The sequence below is a fragment of the Crocuta crocuta genome, unplaced genomic scaffold, assembly GCF_008692635.1.
Source record: "Crocuta crocuta isolate KB4526 unplaced genomic scaffold, BGI_CrCroc_1.0 scaffold28, whole genome shotgun sequence".
NCBI lineage: Eukaryota > Metazoa > Chordata > Mammalia > Carnivora > Hyaenidae > Crocuta > Crocuta crocuta.
This window is the reverse complement of record NW_027533256.1, coordinates 9,486,757-9,503,839: the sequence shown is the minus strand read 5'-3', so window position 1 is coordinate 9,503,839 and position 17,083 is coordinate 9,486,757. Positions and strand designations below refer to the sequence as shown.

Genomic DNA, 17,083 nt, shown 5'->3' with positions numbered 1-17,083 from the left:
AGTGCAATCAATACTGGAGGATTTGCAGTGTTCCTGAGTTTTATTTGGGATATTTTTATGGTGCATCAGAGAGCCTCTTTCAAGGTCTAGTGCTCAACTATACTCAATTTGATGGCAGTCTTTTAGAGAAACATTTTAGGGTTGCGTTAGCTTTATTTTTAACTGGCTTATTTATGTATCTTCCTCAGTCTCCATGGTCAAAATAAGACTTAATCCCCATTGATCTGACATGATCTAATAGCCAGTCTCAGAGAACTGCATCTCCACGAGTGCCAGAAGTTTCTTAGGGCAGCTGACAAGACCTCAGAGAGAAAGCAGTGTCTGGTTAACAAATGCTTCTTTGAGGTCTGGTGACTAAAATTACCTAAGCAATTCCCACATGATAGTCCAGGGTAGTAATCTGTTCTCACTCCACTCCTCCTCGCATTCTAGAAAAGTACATTTCCAGACATGGGAAGTCTCCTTTGTCATTGCAAGTCAAGTGAGTACATACAACCTGACAACTGGGCTTCTATTAAAAGTGCAGATATAGTCAATTTGATCATGATTAGATGCACCTCATGAACACAATTTACCTAATCAATAAGATCTTATCTAACACTAACTCGATTTAAACCAGAGGTTGAGAGTGAAGCAATGGATTATGCAAGTCATTACACGAGCATGCCACGTATATAGGTAGAGTAGAAAGCTTTCATCGGCTCTCAGAAAGGCAAGTCTGAAGACCCATTGTCCATATTGATCAGTATCAATAAAACATGAGCAATAAGATGGGGTGCATGTGCCAAGTATTAATTATCCTCCTTCTGCCTTGGAAAGGCACAGAAGACTCGCAGCAATCGGTGAACGTTTGGTATGAATAAAAGATGGAAATTAGCAAAAAGAAAAATGCCAAGCATTTTAAAGCAAACCTAAATCAAAGGAGGGTGGGCTGACATCTCCTCTTCCACACTCCTTAAACTCTTGTTTCCTTCCATAGGCTGGAAATGATATGACGACCAGGAGCTAAAATTCTTCAGTTGTTGGCAGGGAAGGTTCTAGTTCTTCCGTCAATAGTCCAAGACAGTGGTTCTCAAAGTGTGGTCTCAGACCAGTAACATCAACATCACCCAAGAACTCATTAGAATCTCAGGCCCTCCTGAAGATCTACCAGACTGGAAATTGGGGGGCAGGTAGGTCCCCAGAAGTCTTTTAACTAGCCCTCAAGGTGACTTGATACTAGTTTAAGAGCTGCCGGGTCTAGAGGTTATCTTGTCATCATTTGAACCTTTGCTAACCAGAAAAGTCAAGAAATCTTCATATTTGTTCAAATGTGATGATCAAGTGGGTATCTTACCTGACAACTGAGCTCCTAGCCGAAGTGTGAACAGAGTCAATCTGACTTTGAATGGTTGTGCATTGTGAACACAAGGAGAGCTACCTGAACCCGAGTAGGACAAATACACTTGATTATAAAGAAGAACTTCTAAATTTCCTGCCAAAGTCCTCTGGTATTAGTTGATGTAAAAAAAAAAAAAAAAGACTTTTCTAAGTTCTACCCAAATCCCAACCATCTTTCAAAACCCAGATCTCAGCCTACGTCCTCCAGAAGCCCCCCCTCACCACACTAGCCCCATGTCACCAAGTGTGACCCCAGAAGCTCCTCTCATCCTATGATGATGAGAGGAGCTCATTTTGTCCTGTGATATCAGTGTGCTCTGAACTCTTTCCAAAAGAACCCATTTGTGCTGCTGATGGCACTTGTGTGCCTCACTCAGCACGGGAGGCACTGTCTGATGGTCTGCACGGAATGAGCAATCCACAAGCTATTGAATGAGCAAGCTGATGGCACTGGATTCAATTGCCTAAATAACCTGAGGAGAGATGCCCCCTTGTCTTGAGGCATGCTCTGTATCATGAGAAGCATGAGGAGCAGCCCCATTGTTACCTACCCCAAATGTCAGCTTTGGGAAACCCCAGTCATGGACGTCTATGTCTTTAGTTCTTCTGTTTTAGCTCATGACTCAGTTTCAGGCACAAATGTCAGCCCACAATGAGAACAGGTGGGAGGGGCGGGAGTAGGGGTGGCTGAGAAGGAAGTTAAGGCTCTGGGAAGGATCTGTGGGGGAAGGAGGGAACTCACTTGGATAAGCAGTGGCGGGTACAGTAGACGTCACCCACAGGGGAGAGTGTGAAGTTCTCGCAGATGTAGAAGTGCTGGAGGCCAAAAAGCAGGACGCCTTCGGAGACCAGGTGGCCCTGCACGATCACCAGGGAGTACTTCTGTGTCACCTGGAGGGAAACAGCATCACAGTCAGTTCATGTGCACATGAAACATGCCCATCATGCTTATGGATGACCAGTCACCCACTGAGACACTGGAAGTCAGAGTAGTGCCCTGTAAGAGGGACAGAGCTGCTGCCCCAGAGTTGCCCTGCTCTTCACAGTTTATGTGGCACATCTAGACCCAATGACCTGTGTAGTTATCTCATTTACCCAAGGCCACCCCTACCCCCACTAAGGCACGTGGATGAGTATTTATTGCCGTTTTGGGCATATTGACAGTCTGCCTCTCACTTTACCCCCTCCACAACCACACAAAATATTCTGCGGTTAACGATGAGGAAGGTTTTCAAGTTACCAGCATCTCTCAGTTACAGAGGCAAAGGAGCTTGTCAGGGGGCCAGTTGGTAAGTGTCTGAGCCAGGAGCAGGACTGGTCTGCCTAGACCCACAAGTGTAAGACTGATACTGCTATCTCTGCAAGGCCAAGGCTAGTCCGAGGTGTGTGCAGAGGAGGCCCGTGCTCCACCCAATCCCTGCTTTCAGACTCAGGTTCATTCTCTTAGCAGCTGAAAATGCTGGCAGCTTTCCAGAATCACCTCTGCTAAAGAGAGAGCCTCGCCAAAAGTCACACCCCCTTCCCAGTGGCAGTCTGTACCCAACAACTGGTCACTTCAGGGCAGGAAGAGTCACCCTTTGCCTCAATTCCAGTCAACTCTGAAGAACCATTCTAGAACTCAAGCTCCTAGGGAATCAGTGGAGGCCTATGCTGAGACTGCATCAGAGTTGCCCTTCTCCCTCTGCCGGATCCTGTAATTATTACTCGCAGTGAACTTCCCACATGCACATCTCTGGCCGGTGGTTGGCTGCCCAGGGAGCCTGACCTGGGACAATGTCTTGGTGTGACCTAGAGTCCTACAGGATGTAAGGACTAAGTGGGTCCTCACATGGAATACATCCCTGAACAAGTGAGGAAATAAATGAATTCTAGATAACAGGAACCCAAATGGACCAAGAGTAAGGGCAAGGGCAATTCTATGCTAATTCCAGTTACACAAAAGAGGAACTGATTTTTTTTAAACTACCTAACATACAACCATTGTAAAAATTTTACACATATTAACCAGTATAGTCCTTTCAATCAGGCAAGGGAGGTTTTACTACTGGGGAAAAAAAAAAGATTCCAGAGATAAAAATCTCACCCAAGATTAGTCACATAGTAAGTGGGTAGAGCCTGGGATTGGAGTTAAACTCCCTGCCCCCCGTTGGGACCAATAATGGGGCCGCAGTGATGAAACCTGAAAAGCAGGCCTTGGATACCAACTTGTGCATCAAATGGGAGCAGTCAAAGTCAGGACCAAGGCCAGAAAATGAAGATCGACCAAGGGTTTTTTGTTCCAAGTTAAGCATTACCCACTGCGATCAAGGGCAAGTCATCTCTGAACTATTTTTCCTAAGTGAGAACTAGCTGATTGCCCTGGTTCCTAACACCCAAGCCCCCTGCAGGCTGCTGGCTCTCCTGGCCTCGCCTGCATCCACCTTGTCAGGGGAGCTGGCCCTCAAACTGCCTGCAGAGCCACAGTTCACCATGGACCCGTTTCCAACTGTGTTCATTCATCCAGACGGTCATCTATTCAAAAGTCTGGACTCAAGCACCGACTACATGCCAGGCCCTGAGCTAGGCTTTGGGTATGGAGGCATGGCCAAGATAAACAAAACCCTATCCTTATGGGGCTTAAAATCTAGGAGGATGATGGATAGTAGGCAAGCACGTCAACCAATAAATTTCCACAAATTGTGCTACGTGCTGAGAGAGAAAAAATAGGTGATAACAACAAGGAAGAGAGAAGATTGGAGGGACACTTTTTGACACAAACTCTGAGACTTGATTTATGGAAGTGGGGCAGCCATGGAAAACTCAGAGAACATTTCAGGGGAAAAGAACATCCAGTCCAGAGCCTAGAGGAAGTTGGGGCAGAATTGGGAAGCATAAAAGAGATCAGAATGGCTGAACTGAAGTCGAGAAGTAGGCATGCTTACATCTGGTGGGGGGGTGGGGGAGGCTTGGAAATCTTGGTAAGGCGATTGGGTTTTATTCTCATTGCAATAGGAAGCCATGGGAGGGGTCTTTTCTGAAAGAGGACACTGGCTGGGTGCAGAGTAGACCAGAAAGAGCCAACAGTAGGTGGTCAGTCATGTGGCCCTTTCTGTGGTCCTGGGGAAGAACGGTGGCTTGGGATAGAGTGGCAGAGCCAAGTGGAAAGGAGAAAAGTAGGGAAGCTAAGCAAGAAAAGGTAGAATCGACAAGAACTGCTACTCGACAGACTGGAAGATCAATAATAACAACAATAATAATAGGAAGGATTGAGGATGAATGTCTATTTTGGGATGCAGGCAATTGAGTGGAGCCTCCAGCTTCCCAGAAAGCCTTCCCCGGAGGCAGCCATCATCACCACTTTATTGTATAGATGGATCGTATGGATGGGTAGCCAATGCTCCACCCCAAAATACGTCACTTTGTCACGAGGCTTGTTTTGAGTCAAAGACACTGAAACAACAGCAGGTATAGGAAGGGCACTGTGGCCTACTCTTTTCTTCCTGAAAGCAGAGGATTAAACTCCCAGGTGAAAAATGTCCTCCCTATATTAGGAGGAAATGAATGCTCTTAGCACCAGAGACAGAGAGGTCAGACCTAGGGAACTCTGTACAAACAAACCTGGTTGGACAAACCCTTACCTCCCTTGAGCCTCCCTGTATGTTTTAGTTACTTTTTCAAAATTACTATACTTTGTTCAACCTAAGCATTTAGGCCCGACCACTTTTTGGGGTGTGCCTTTCCTGTGAAGGCTCCCAGGTACCTGTGAAAGTAAAATCCGTATTATCCTATTCCTCTGTCTTCTGTCACCTTAATTCTCAGGCCTACTTGGAGCCTCTAATGGGGTACGGGAAAGTCACACTCATTATATCCATACATTTATGAATGTATACGAAGCTATATACATGCCCATTTTTATTTTACCCAAATAGCATATTCATATGCTTACTGTTCTGCATCTAGTTTTTTCCCTTCATGGCCACCTTGGAGACCCTTGCAAATCACTTCTTACACAGTTGTGTCTCTCTTATTAATAGGTACAGACTGTTTCCTTGCAAGGACGTACTAGAACTTATTTGACCAATCCCCTATGGAATCAGGTTGTTTTCTAACGTTTGGACACCAGAAGCAATGCCACGGTGACCATCCTTATACCCATGTCACTCAGAACACTCAGGTAAATCTGAAGGATAAATTTCTAGAAGTTGGACAGCAGATCAAGGGGTATGGGTATCTTAAATCTCCTCTGTTGCCAGACCGCCCTCCTGTCAGACGAGATCAGGAGCGTTCAGGGTGGTATGGCCGTAGACCGGACCGCCCTCCTGAAAGAAGTTACCACTTTACACTCCAGCCCTGTCAGAAGGGTTACGTGAGCTTGTTTAACCTTTCTTCTCTTACCCTTTGTACAGAGGAGAAGTCATCCTGAAGTTCACACAGTGAGATGGAGCCTTGGTCTGTGCACCTCCAAACCTCTCCCCTCCCCATGAAGCCCCACCCTAACCCAACTTCTTTGGTGCCAGTGTGGCAGGGACTAGAGCACATTCCCATGATCGCCTGGGGTTTTCTTTGGGGGGAAATTAAATAACAACCAGAATAAACCAAACCACAAGAAAAATGTCTGGTGAGAGCTGGGTTAATAGCTTAAAAATTGATTCTGCTAGATAAGAATGGCATTTAAAAAATTAAAAAATGAACCCAAGTGAACTATTACCTACTCTTCCATTTAAATCAGCCCTAGAAGGCTTGCCTTCCCAAGTTTACTCATGATTAAGAAATCCCTCATGCTGTGATTTTGTTGATCACTCTAAAAAGAGAGAAACTTCAGCTTCAGAAGTAGAACTTTTTTTTAAGATCAGCTGGATAATATATTATCAGTCCTGATAGGTGGATAGCTAAGTATGTGGCCACACCTGGCCCTGTGTATGATGAGGAACAGATTGTCTGGAAATCCAAAAATCCCAGAATTGAAGTTACAGAGGCAATAATTGACTGGGACATTCCGCCGAAGCCGCCGCCAGCACATTCTCCTAGAGTTGGGCCTCAGTGTGCACATCTGCAAAAAGGGAAGGTCAGTTGGAGGCTCTTTGAAGATCTTTCCTGCATTATTGGTCTGCAAGTTACTGCAATGCCCGAACTTGATGGGTAGAAAAACAGATGCAGCGCCATCCTATAAGGCACCCAGAACAGAGCAGATGTGTACATTTCCTTATATTTGTGTACAAAGTCTACTGCAAGTAAAGCTCTAACCCTGCGTACACGGGTCATGTGTCCCTTTTGTACATCTTCTGCTTGCCTAGACCCTGCTGTCAATATATCCTGTTATGCTGGCATATACAATAAAGATCCCCATTTTTCACAAAAAAAGCACCAATTACTATGAAAAAGTTAAGTATTAAATGGAGAGAGACTCTATAAACTACATTTATGTTGGCTACCTGTGAACCCTGGCATCTCGATCGCTTTTCCATGGCGTATTGGGTCACACTAGCAATAAAAAAAGTATCTTAAAACAATAAAGAGATACTATTTTTATATGAGTTTGGCAAATCTGAGGAGAAATATAATGCTTCATAGCAGCGCCTCCTTTCAGGTGGAGACAAGGAGCGGGGACGCCCCCTGTCTGCCTGCAGGTGCCACTTCCCCAGGCAAGCCAGCAAAGAGCTGAGTCTCCCCACCTTTCAAGGCCACCTCCCAGAAGACCAGATGGTAAGGATGGAAAGTGCCCCAGCATAATGTGCAACATATTGAGGACTATTCAAAGTATGCATGTGTGCCGGATTTACTCATTGGTGATTGATTGAAACTGGAGCGCATTTCTAGCCTGGGCAGCTCTGAATGCTGTAAAACCTGGACGTGTGGATCTCGGGCATTTATTCAGAGAGGATGCCTGAGAATCACCTGGGCAGCTTGCTAGGGTTCACATTCCCAGGCTATCTTCCCAGGTGTTCTGGTTCAGCAGGTACAGAGTGGGACCTGGAATCTGCTGGTTAGTGAGCTGCCGAGATGATGCCGGAGACCATGCTTTGTGAAACAGACTCACAGACACCAGCGAGGCTATGAAAGGTGAGGTCTCCTCTCATAGAAGCATGCTGCTTATACCTCACTCATTCATTCATGCATTCATTTCTCAGACTTGTGCTGACTATTTAGTGTGGATCCCACACATGTCAGGTGCAAGGGGGCTAAAGCACACCTTGATGGTGCTCGTGGTCTAACAGGAGAGAGAAGAATATCAACCGTCCTAGCACAGCATGGAGAGGTGCTCTGGCCCAGACAGAGGTGAGCGAGGGGGCGGGGTTGCCGGAAGAGAAATAGTTCCTAAGGAGGTGACCTCAAGGCTGGGGTTAGTAGTAAAGAAGCTGAAAACAGGGGAGAAGCATGCTGGCACAGGCTTGAGCCAGCTGCACATGTTTGGAGATCTTAAGTCACTATATACAGTTGGAGTAAAAAGTCAGGTGTGTGTGTCTGTCTTTGTGTCTGTGTGTGCGTACATGTAAGGGTGAGGGAGGCAAGGTCCAGGGAGGCCAGGGCCAGCTGGGGAGTGGCCTTGTGCACAAATTAAGGTGTTAAGTAGGGATGACATGTGCATCTCTACATCTTAGGAAGGCAGTTAAGGCTGTTCACCTCCACGGGGGGTTACTACCTAGAGAGGTTAACACACTTCTTCACTTCCTGTAAAGGGCCTCCACTCAAAATACCTGGGAAGAGCCTGATGCTGCTCTCTGCTGTCCAGAGCAAAAATAACTCCCTTCGACCTGATTCCTTACAAGCAAGCCCAAGCTAATATTTCACACGAAGTCTGTATAAAAAAGGATTTTAGTTCTCCATATCCTCAAAGAGAACAGCCACCGCAAACACAACTCCCACTTGACCTCTGACTCTGGTCTGGGTCTTGGAAGCCCATTTTGCCAAGTGAAGCCTCACCTCTAAGAGCAGCTTACATGGCAGGGTACAGAGGACTGTCCCCAAAGGCACAGCGGCTGACTCAGGCCCACAATTAATATGCATTAAATACACCACTTCTCACGTCAAATGGAGCTGCTTGCAGAGAAGTGTGTTTGTGGTTCTGGGAATCATTAATCAATGACGCAAGGGTAGCACGGAGTAATTACCGTCCCAGGTTATCGCTGGAGGCGGTCACAGCTTCAACGTTCTCTTAAAGACATGAGTTAAGCTGCTGCCGCTCCGGAGCCCCAGGCCTGCCTGTTTCGCCTGGAGGCCCCTGGCAGGGACAGGCCACCCAGAAGCCTGGAAAGAGGTTAAAACCTGGCGAGTCTCGTGGACCATTCTGGCAAAGCCTGTCCGAGGGGGCAGGGGAAGGGGAAGCAGGGACTCACCGTGCGGCTGCCTGGCCGGCTTACATGATGGCTGGTTGGCGGCCAGTGTTCCGGGCTTTCTGAGCACGGATGCATCCACCACACACTCCTGTTGTGAGTGTGCTTTCACTTAGAAATTTGGAAAAAGCACACGCCCAAAAGGTCTAATAGAGACGTCTGAGTTAGGAGACTCCCTCACTTAGAACCAATTCTTGCTACAAAATGTCACAACACAGGCAGAAAGTAGCAGCCTGACGACTGTGGATACCATTACCGCACCACCCCCCACCGGCCCCTCCAGATACACACACGCACCCTCCCCTGGGCAAACTTTTGGTACTTTTGCCGGAACATGTGCCTGGGTCAAACATCATTGCAACAACTCCTCCTTCCTCAATGTCCAGTTCCCATCCTTGACAAGAGGTCAGGTGGACCTGAGGCAAGGGCACGGGCAGCCGGGCAGGATGGCTCGTGTGTCCTGCGCAGAGACATGTGTGTGGTGAGGGAGCTGGAGGCCTGCCCGCCTGGGCCAGTGTTAACCAGAAGGTTTAAATGGAGCACAAGAGGCCCAGAGCCAACGTTCGCGGGCCCCAGGATGGGAAGGTTGCTGGAGGGCAGGGCAGTGGGAGTTTAGTGTAACTTGCTCCACACAGTGAGCCGGAAGAGAGAGGAAAACCACGTGAATTTCGAGTGACTCAGATCTGCGATCAAAGCCCAGCAACTTCAGCCGGCGAGCACACCAGGCCCGACTTTTGCCACCTGGAAAAGGGAAGTGACGGAGCCGCCCTCACGGGCCCTGGGAGACAAGATGAGGTGCTGTATGAAAAGCACACAGAGCCGTGGCTCCGGACGTCCAGCTGATGGCTTTTTTGCCACAGCAATAAACAAAGGGCAGAAGGAGGCTCTGAGTCCAGTCGGAGCACGTCCCCCGTGCCGAGCCGCCCTCCTGGGCACAAATGGCTGGCATCTGCCTCCCTGGTGGTGGTGGTGGATTTGCTGTGGAAGCCAGGCCCTGCTCAGCCATGTGTCACCTGCTCCCGGGGGGCTCCCCTGGCCAGCCAGGCCTTGGGGGACCCGAGGGAAGGCCCGGGTCCTGGCTGCAGGCAGTCTGCCTGCCCTGAGAGCTATGGACACCTGGTTGGCTCCCTACGGGCGCCTTTTAACACAGCTGTGCTCGCCTGTTCAGCAGACCTTTCCAGAGCACAGATCCTTCGTCAGGAAAGGGAGGGACAAGGATAAGTTCAAACCGGTTCCTGCCTGTCAAGAAACCACAGAGAGACTTGGAAATAACGTCAGGGCCATGAGATGAGGGGGTCCTGGTGGCAGAGTAGAGGGCTATGGGCGTACACGGGACACCAGGACAGGTTTGCCCAGGAGGAGGCCTTGGCTACAAGGCAGTGGCGAGCGGGTGGGCATGGGCCATGAGGGCCTGGCTAGTTGTTTTGTGAGGGGGGGCAAGTCAGGGGGCCTGTGCCCCCACAGCCCACCAGGACCTGCTCCCCAGAGAGCAAGTAGTGTAGACCTGACTCCACTTCTCTGCCCCAAAATGCTCTTGGGTTCCTGCAGCCTGCTTCCTCACGCTCCTTCCTGCCTCTTGCTTTAAATGTAGGGACTCACTCCCCTCTCTCTTTGCCCCTCCCCGATTCATGCTCTGTTTCTGTCTCTCAAAAATAAATAAACATTAAAAAACTTAAAAAATAAAATTAAAATGGGGCGCCTGGGTGACTCAGTCAGTTAAGCATCCAACTGGCTCAGGTTATAATCTCACAGTTCCTGGGTTCAAGCCCCGTGTTGGGCTCTGTGCTGACAGCTCAGGAACTGGAGCCTGCTTCGGATTCTGTGTCTCCCTCTCCCTCTCTGTCCTCCCCCAATCACATTCTATCTCTCTCTCTCAAAAATAAATAAACATTAAAATAAATAAAATAAGATAAAATAAAATAAATTTAGGAACTCACTCTGTTTCACCACATACTAATCCAGGCTCCAAACCCGGAAACTTCCCTCTTTTTCACAAAATGTTGCATTTTGTAATGGATGCAGGAAGTCCTGTGGGGCCCCATCAGAGCAGGCCCGGTCTCTCATGGGCTCTTCTCTGACTCTCTGCCTCATCCTCCACCATCTCAGCAGGACAGCAACCCCGCCTAGACCCCCTGAGTCTCACATTGCACCCAGGCATGCACCCGGGCAGCTCCTTGTCTCACAGTGGCATCCCAGAAGTCAGGCCAGCTGGGGCCAGGTTTTCATAGAGCACGTCCTTGTTGGCACTGACAGGTCCTTTCCCGCTTCTTCAAGGTCATGACTTAGCTACAGGGGTTTGCACCCCACCCCTCCTTCCTTCTTGGAGTAAGAGAACAAATCCCCAGGTAGCATTAAACAAAGAGCAATGGGGCGCCTGTGTGACTCAGCTGGTTGAGCATCTGACTCTGATTTTGGCTCCAGTCATGATCCCAGGGTTGTGGAATCAAGCCCCTTGTTGGGCTCCATGCTGACTATGGAGCCTGCTTAAGATTTTCTCTCTTCCTTGCTCTCCCTCTGCCCCCTCCCAGGCTCGCTCTCTTTCTGTCTCTCTCAATTAATTAATTAATTAATTAAAAAAGAACAATGGCCTATGGTGATAACAGCAGATACAACCCACCAGAGCTTCCTCTGCATGGAAAACAGTTTCAGGCAGGGGCACACAGTACACCTTTGATCTTTGATACAAACTGGTGAGTCAAGGAGTATAACCCTATTTAAAGAGAGGAAATGAGGTCAGAAGTGATTCCATTACTTTATTCAAAGTCATTAGGCCTCTAAGTGGGAAGACGGGATTGGGGAAACGGGGTCTGGACAAAGTCTGCCTGGAGCCTCTGTCCCCACACCCCCACCTTTGGGGACCCTGACCCTACGTGGTCCTGGCTCCTCTCCTCTCACACCACCTTCTCCAGGGAGCAAGTGTGTCCAGTGGTTTGGTCCCCCTGACCCTGGAGAAACTCAGGCTGAATCGGGAAATAACCTCTCCTATAACCTACCGGGAAGCCAGAGGCAACAGCACAACCCAGCAAAATGAATTACAACAGCCTGTGAGAAGAACAAATGTCCAGGTAATGGCACGAATCATCTTGACTTTGCAGCTGCTCAGTCTTTGGTTCCAGGGAGCTGACATTCGTTTGGGCCCCCCAGCCCCAGGCTGTCCCCTCCAGGCAGAAGGGGGTGTCAAGTGCTAAGTGGAAATAAGACTGCTCCTGTCCTCACCACCCGCTGGGTTCCGCATGCTCCTGTCTGCACAGCCTGGAGATCCCTGCTACCACAGCAAGCCACGTGTGGTGCTTCTGACAGGTTCCTGCTGTGTGACATGGAGACCAAGAAAGTCTGAAGCTTAAGTACAAGACAGGGGAGGATGGGAGAACGGTGTCTTCCTGGTCCTGTGCTGCCTCTCGGAACCTAGCAAAGTCAATTACCTGTGGGCCTCAGGCTTCCCCTCCCCCACTTCACCTCCAACAGGACCCCTGAGGGAAATGCCACTGGGTAGGACGAGCAAAAACAAAACTCTCAGAGACCAGGACGGTTATCAACGTCATCCACCTGCTACGTTGACTGAGGCCAAGACTAGCTCTTGGCTATGATCATAAACTTCGGAACTTGCCCTCAGCCCAGCCCAGTTAGGGCTGGAACCATCAGGCTGTGCTTGGGAGGTACACAGGAGCCAGGCCACCTGCAGAGGCTCCCCTTGGTAGGTGAGGACATGGATTAGGTAGGATATGGACCCTGAGTGACACTAACTGGCAGCCAGTATCCCACAGATGTCCCCCAAGAACCTTGTCCCTGATGTTCCCACAGACACTAATGTAGGTGCTGCATGAAAAAGACCTGCAGATGAAATGAAGGTATAAATCAACAGACTTTAAAATACAGAGATTATCCTGAATGATCTGATGGGTCCACTGTTCTCCCCTTTGCGGCATAAGAGGAAGGCGCAGAAGAGTTGGCCAGTGAGGGAGATGTGATGGGGAAGAGAGGTGGGGGTAGATGAGGCAGAATGAGGCCAGCAAGGTCCAAGGGGGGAGAGGACTTGAGCTGCAGTAGCCAGCTTTGAGGATGGAGGAGGAGCAAGGGATCTGGGTGGTCTCTAGAAGCTGAGAATGACCCCTATCTGGCAGGTAGCAAAGAAACAGGGACCTCAGTCCTACAGAAACATGGGACCAAAGTCTGCCAACACCTGGATGAGCTTGAACATGGGTTCATTTCCAGAACCTCTCAAAAGAAATGCAGCCTGATCCACACCTTGCTTTCAGCCCTGTGCGACTCTAAACAGAGAGCCAGCGGAGCCGTGTTGTGCTGGGACTTTTGAGATAATAAACGTGTGTTGTTTTAAGTCACTATGCTGGTAGTAGTCTGTTATGGCGGCAACAGGAAATCAATATACCAAGCAAAAGCAAAGCATTGCCATTGATCTATTATCAAAACAAGGAAAATAACCAATATGGAGACATTTTCCCTATCCTATGAAGAAAGTGGGAGGGGATATAGCTGGAACATGACATCTGGAACATGCTGGAACATGCATCCTTTACTTCAGGGTTCCGCACTCTGGCACTATATACATTTTGGACTGAATAATTATTTTCCGGTGGAAGGTGGGACCGTCCGGAGCATTGGAGGATCATTAGCAATGTCCTTGGCCTCTGCCCACCAGATGCCAATAGCACCTCTTCCCTATCAAGTCATGAAACTGAAGATATCTCCAGACATTGGTAAATACCCGCTGGCGGTAAAGCTTCCCCCTGTTGAGAATCATTTCTTTACATAATCTTCTAAGAGCATAAGGCAAAGAAAAGTTTTTATAGGAAGCATGAATCTCCTCGCTGTTTTTCAACTTGCCAACACATTTATCAAGTATCCATTTCTCAAATGAACACGATACTATATGGATGCATCCAAACTGTTATCAGCTGTTATCCTCAGCACCGGGATATTATGAAAACATACACACACGTATATAAATGTGTATGTGTAGATATAGATGTTATGTATATACATTTTGGTTTCCATTTAAAATTTCACAAAGTGGACGCACATTGCTTCCACAGTCAAAATAAAATGAACATGAATTTAACAAATCTTCATTCATCAGCGTTTACTGAATGTCTATGCCAGGCCTGCCTGAGGTTGGGTACCCAGTGGTCCCTCTGTTAAGGAGCATCAGTGCTGTGAGAGAGGCAGGCAGGTGAAGTGGGGAAGGTCAAGGTGAAGTGTGCCAGGAGCAAGGGTAGGAGGTGAGGCGGGGGGCAATGGAGACTGCAAGTACTCCAGGTCCCAGAGTGGGGAGCGTTCAAGATCAACTTCAGAGCGTCAGCAGCCCGGAGTCCAGTGGGCAGGGCACTGCAGGTAGATGAACCAGCATGAGCAAAGGCATGGTGGCAAGAGATGTGACAGGGGCTGCAAATGTGCTCTATGCCTGGAAGATTTGGGTTAAGATTTGGGATAAGAAGGACGATGCTGTTATAAGACTATGGTGGTTCAACCATGACCCCAGTACTTAACACCCCCAGGAGTCTCTGCAAGGAACCTTCAGCCCTGGAAAGGGCCTGTTTTATTTCTGCACCTGCTGATGCCTGTCACAGGCTCTCTGAGACTGTCACCTGCTCCTGGAAATCCAGGCCGCTTACTCAGTGGCCCTTAGTTCAGATCCACTCTGAACAACCACCAGATGAGCCCCCGGCTCTCACACATTTGTCTCTGTGTAGCCCCCGCATGGCCTCTGGACCACACCCAGACAGCTCCTCTCTTCTGCTGGAATATCTCCTTCACTTACACTCTGAACGGAAGTGTTGATGGGTAAGACTCGGAGGCCCTTAACCCACCCAACCTTTGGAGAGAGAAGAGAGTTTGTCTCTAACAGGCCACCTCACATGTGCCCAGCTCTGAGCTAGTCCCTTTTCTTCCATTATCCCACTTAAACCCCACAAGAATTTTGTGAAATGATTGCTCTACACTCCATATTAAAGATAAGAAAAACTGAGGCTCACAAAGGTTAGGTAACATGCAATTTAGTGTGTTGCCAAGTTGGAATTTGAGCTCAGAACTGTTGTATTCTGAGACTTAACTTCATTTTCCATACCTTTCCTATACTTGGTTAAGAAGAGGCCTCCAGGGGGTGCCTGGGTGGCTCAGTCAGTTAAGTGTCCGACTTCGGCTCAGGTCATGATCTCATGACCTGTGGGTTCGAGCCCCGCATCGGGATCTATGCTGACAGCTCAGAACCTGGAGCCTGCTTCGGATTCTGTGTCTCCCTCTCTGTCTGTTCCTCCCCAACTTGTGCACTCGTTTGTGCACTCTCTCTCTCTCAAAAATAAATAAAGATTTTTTAAAAAAAGAAAAGAAGGGCCCTCCACTGGGTCCATACTTTAGGGATCCCTTTGGCCCTTGTCCAATCATACCAAGGGGCCATGTCATGGGTCCTCCAAGCCCTCTCCTGGCATCCCAGACTATGAACTTTGCTGCTAACTGCCCAGCCTGGCCCCTGGTTCATGTACTCATGATCTCCACATTCACCCTGCTAAGGGCTGATAGGGACACAAGTGTACTCACCCCTGGATCTGAGTGGTAGCCCATGGGGAGGCTGGCTGCAGGGTGAGCAGTCTAGACACAGCCTGGACATATGGTATGAGTGTCCAAAGACTTGGGCTGGGTCCCTCAGGGTGGCCCGACTGCAGGCAGGAGGCCAAGGTGCCAAACAGCAAGATCCTTAATTCTAAATCTGAAACTGATCTTTCAGGTATTATAAAGGTCAGTGTTGGAAGTTAGAGCATATTTCATAACAGTGTCTTAGCTTAATTTTTATCTTTTAAACTCTCAATGCATGGTGTGTCAGCTTTCATTTGTACCCTTGCTCTGGGCTCACACATGGAGAAGCATTCCTGTTCATTTTGCTCATTGTGGTCTTTTTGTTTTGTTTTTGTTTGTTTGTTTTATACAGTGAAGAGAGCTATCAACTCCCATGTGAATGACGAAAGCTTTGTCTCTCATATTTGAAAATCTTCAGAGAATGATTGTCATGGGCTGTATTACCTTTTCGTGATCAGGAAGCTCTTGCAAAATAACTTGTCTCTCCCGACATAGTTCCAAGAAATCCTCAGAGTGCAGACTTTCATGTAAGGCAGGGAAGAAGGTCAGCTGGGCACAGTCCACTCCTACCTCGTCTGTCGTGATGTCATCTTCCTTTGGTGTCAGCTCATCTGCAGCAGCATAAAGGGACACACATTTTTCGCAGAAGCCACCTGACCTCACGAGGGATGGTGCACAGCTTGGGCTTGAGCCACTGAGAGAAACTGCAAGGCTTCAAGGCAGAAGTGAGTGGTGTGGATCTCAGAATGTGCCTCACTGTGTTTGAAAGTGGACAGTGGTCTGGAATACTACATGGCAATGAGAAACAATGAAATCTGGCCATGTGTAGCAACATGGATGGACCTTGAGGGTGTTATGCTGAGCAAAATAAGTCAGGCAGAGAAGGACAAATACCATATGTTTGCACGTATAGGAGGATTAGGAGGAACTTAATAGAGGACCAAGGGGGAGAAGAAGGGCGGAAATGGTGGGGGAAAGGGAGAGAGGCAAACCATGAGAGACTCTTGAATGCTGACAAAAACTGAGGACTGATGGATGTGGGGGGGAGGAGGGATGGGCATGGAGGAGGACACTTGTGGGGATGAGCACTGAGTGTTATGTGGAAACTAATTTGACAATAAACTATTTGTAAAAAAAAAAAAAAAAAAGAAAGTGGACAGTGGTCTACTTCTGACCCCTCTGACCCTGAAGGGTAGTCAACACACCATTAGGTTGATTCACTGGAAGGTGTGCCCAGGGCTGGCTTCTCTGCACCTCCAGACTGACCACAGGGCAACACATCAAAATTTATCCTCATTAATCAGGAGAGCAATTCCCTTGAGGGTCATCCAGACAGAATCTGCTTTTTCTGAATTTCACTTCATCCACCCTTTGAAAAGAGAGTGGGTATTTTTTCTAATTATGGAAGCACTATGATCTTGGAAAATCCCTGACATCATGAGAATAAATTTTAAATAACTTGAGAAGTAAAACAAGTATCATTCATGCACACAGAAAGAGTGCTAATAATAACAGCTCAGATGTAGTAAGCACCTCCTCTGTGCTGGATGCTTTTGATGACATTTTTTTCATCTACTCCAAAGTTGTAGATTCTATTTCATTCTACCTTTACAATCAAGGAAAAGTGAAAGAGGCTGATTACTTTGCTCAAGTTCATATAGGTACAAAGAACTTGAGGCAGAATCTGAATGACATTTTTTCTCACCGTTCACAATTTGGGTTCTTTACTTCTAATACCTTTTCTGTACGTATATGTATATGCACACACATAATTTTTTGACAGGATATGAATTATGCTGCATTTA

At 47.9% G+C, this 17,083-nt stretch overlaps 1 protein-coding gene across 7 annotated transcripts in view; it reads right to left on the bottom strand.

Moving 5' to 3' along the window:
* Positions 1 to 17,083, bottom strand: part of WDFY4 (WDFY family member 4) — a 290,261-nt gene that overhangs the window by 86,309 nt on the left and 186,869 nt on the right. For all 7 annotated transcript variants that reach the window (XM_077746401.1, XM_077746405.1, XM_077746404.1 and 4 more), the window contains 2 exons: positions 15,723 to 15,889; positions 2,123 to 2,271 (listed from right to left, as the gene is read on the bottom strand). In XM_077746401.1, the coding sequence (XP_077602527.1) occupies positions 2,123 to 2,271; positions 15,723 to 15,889 (316 nt within the window). The remainder of the gene's footprint in view (positions 1 to 2,122; positions 2,272 to 15,722; positions 15,890 to 17,083) is intronic.